The sequence below is a fragment of the Pelodiscus sinensis genome, chromosome 8 (assembly GCF_049634645.1).
Source record: "Pelodiscus sinensis isolate JC-2024 chromosome 8, ASM4963464v1, whole genome shotgun sequence".
NCBI lineage: Eukaryota > Metazoa > Chordata > Testudines > Trionychidae > Pelodiscus > Pelodiscus sinensis.
Genome location: NC_134718.1, coordinates 44,460,816 through 44,463,781, shown reverse-complemented (window position 1 = coordinate 44,463,781; position 2,966 = coordinate 44,460,816). Strand labels below are relative to the sequence as shown.

General features: G+C 54.1%; 1 protein-coding gene across 1 annotated transcript; it reads left to right on the top strand.

Annotated features, from left to right (window-relative positions):
- Positions 1-341: 341 nt before the first annotated feature.
- LOC102461221 (uncharacterized) lies at positions 342-2,251 on the top strand. Its single transcript, XM_075935776.1, has 3 exons — positions 342-672; positions 1,149-1,387; positions 1,470-2,251. The coding sequence occupies exons 1-3, from the start codon at positions 408-410 to the stop codon at positions 1,758-1,760; spliced, it is 795 nt and encodes a 264-aa protein (XP_075791891.1). The 5' UTR covers positions 342-407; the 3' UTR covers positions 1,761-2,251.
- The last annotated feature ends 715 nt before the right edge of the window (positions 2,252-2,966 follow it).

Sequence of the window (2,966 nt, the reverse complement as noted above, 5' to 3'; positions counted from 1 at the left end):
TATGACTTGAATACAGTACATTCCTAAACACCCGATCCTTTTAGAGAAAAGACCTTTAAATTCCCGATTATCTTTTGAAGCTGCAGTGAGTTCAAGCAGTAAGTGTCATTTACATAGGGATAGGATGTAACAAGTGTTGTAAATCACTTACAACAGAGTTCACTAATCTATTGGCAGACATTGTGGAGCCAACCCTCACCGAGCTTTGGAAAATGTGTGAACAGCATCTTTTGTGGGGGAGACCTGATGGCAATTAGATGATACTTATCTGGGCCTTTGATGCTTGTTTACACACACAACATTTTCCTTGGCACTCCCTTTATAAAAGAAGGGACCCAGAGGCGTCCTGCTTCCGCAGCTCAAAAACCCACCCGCCTCTAGCTTGTGCTGGAAGAGAAGCCGCCAGGATGACCAAAGCACCTTTCTCTGTAGAGTGGCTCTCCCAGAGCAGCCAGGCCACCTCCGAGCGGCCGCAAAGGGCAGAAGGCGCTCGAGGCAGCTCGCGTGGGTTCTTCTCCCCGCTCGGAAACCCAGCCTGCAGCTCCAGCCCAGCCCCCCAACCGCTCCAACCCGCCGGGCGTGCAAGCCAAAGAGGGCAGAGGGGTGAAGCTATAAAGAGCCTAGACAACGGCCCTAAGGGTGAGACGCTTTTGGACCCGTCCTCAGTCAGAGGTGATTAGAATTGTATTCCTTGTGGTTTGCCCGGGTGTCCGCGCCAGGGGGGCTGGTGCATTGTTCTTTGCTAGTGTGTGGAGCCGCGAACGGCGAAATCCTGGCTCCCCTGAAGCTCGGGGGAGTTTTGCCGCTGAGTTCAGCAGAGCTGGGATGGGCCGGTGTAAGTGGCCGGGGAATCGGGCCGGGACTCCTGGTTCCAGCTGTGACCGTGGGCAAGTCCTCTGACCTCCCGAGGCCGCCCCAAGGGGAGGGCTGCGGTTTGGCCTCGGAAAGCGCTAGGAGAGCCTGTGAGGCAGGCGCCAATAGGCGCCAGGACCAGCAGAGCCGCGGCTCTGAACTTTGGGGACCTCCCCTGCGGTTAGCGGCTGGGATTTGCTGCGCCCGCCTCTGTAGAGCTGCCCAGTGGTGGCCCCCGCCGCGCTCTAGGGCGCCAGCCACTGGAGCCCCCTGACCTAGTTCCCCTCTGCCCGCAGCAGCGCCAGCCGCAGCCCAGCGGGCGTGGAGCGCCGCGGAGTCCGGGTCCGAGTGGGAGAGCGGCCGCTCCGAGTGCCAGTCCCCCGAGGCGCCCAGCGGCAAGGGCAGCCGGCGCCTGCGCACCGCCTTCAGCGTGGAGCAGATCAGCACCCTGGAGAGCTCCTTCAAGCGCCACAAGTACCTGGGCTCGGCCGAGCGCCGCAAGCTGGCCGCCAAGATGCAGCTGTCCGAAGTGCAGGTGAGCGGGGCTGCGGGCTGGAGGCCGGGCCGGGCGCGGAGGCTCCGGGGCGCCAGGGGTAACTCTGTTTCTACCCCCGCAGATCAAGACCTGGTTCCAGAACCGGCGCATGAAGCTGAAGCGGCAGCTGCAGGAGATGAGGCCGGAGCCCTTCTACAGCCCCGTGCCCTTGGGAGCCCGCGACGGGACCCTGCCCCTGCACTACCTCTGCCCGCAGCTCCTGGCTCACCTCCCGGGGCAGGAGGAGGCCCCTGCCAGCTTCACCTTCCCAGCACTGCCCGCCAGCGCCTGCAGGAGGGAGCCAGGAGGCTATTGGCAGGCGCCCTGCTTTGTGGGCTACACAAACCCCAGGACTTTCCTGCTGCCCATTTGAACCCGCGGGGCTAGTCTGTGACTCAAGGATTTGCACTAACGCTGGCACTCAGGGGCGGAGCCGCCGAGGCCTGTAACTGCTGCTGTGTTTTATCATGCAATCCCCTAATGCACAGCGAGACTGTTGTAGAGACACATGGGGCATGGGGGACCGAGTATTCATATGTTCTGGAGCAGTCCAATAAAAACAAACACTGACCAGCTCTCACTTTTTACTTTCTCGCATCAGTCCTGGGGAGCCCTTACTTGCCACAACCAGGAACACAGCCTACCTCCATCCCTCCTTCCTGAACTAACCTGACCCACACCCTTCTCTTCCATAGGCCCAGGATAGGCTCCTATAGATTTGCAGTTCAAGCTTGTGTGGCTCTGCTTGGAGAACACATTTTAAGGAACATTCTTTTGGAAAGGGGTTGAGAGTTTTAAAAATAAGAACCAGGAGTAACAATATCCTGCCAGCAGAGTGTTGCCTGCAATGTGCACATGGTGGGTAAAATCCTGTGCTCATGGCAAATGTCCCATTGACTTTGATGGACTTGGTTTTCAAACTGTTGAGATTTAGTGCTGCTGCCTGACCCTTATTACAGGGGCTCCCTGCTCTGCTTAAGACTTATGGACACTCCATCCTGATCCAATTTAAATTGGTAGGAGTGAAATTCTGGCTCTATTGAAGTCAATGGCAAAACTCCTGAGTGACTTCAGTGGGGCCAAGATTTCACCATAGAAGGCTTGATACAGAGTCAAACAGGAGACCCTGTTGTCTTCAGCTACTCCCTGGGTGGCTCTGCTTCTATTTTATTTAATCTGACAGCACTGATATATACTGACACCAAGAGAAAATGATTTTTTTTTTCAGATTTATTTATGCATCTACAACAAGGCATTACTACTTGGAAATCAGTTAACATAGAAAAGTAATTAAGAGAGCCATGCAAAACAAGGCCCTACAATACTTATTCACATCAGTAAGATTACATGTATTTTTGTGCTTGCTAGCCAATTACTGGAAATACCTTTTAAAAGACCTACAAATAGGCATTTTTTAAAGTAGAGAATTGTAACACCTCTTCCCCTGAAAACACCTCCCCCCAACCCTTTTTAGATTACTTTACAACCAAGTACCATGAAAGGTCAGGCTTATGATTGTTTTTGTTTTAATAAATTAACATGAAAGAATCCCTACCTCAAGTATCTGTAAATGTCAATG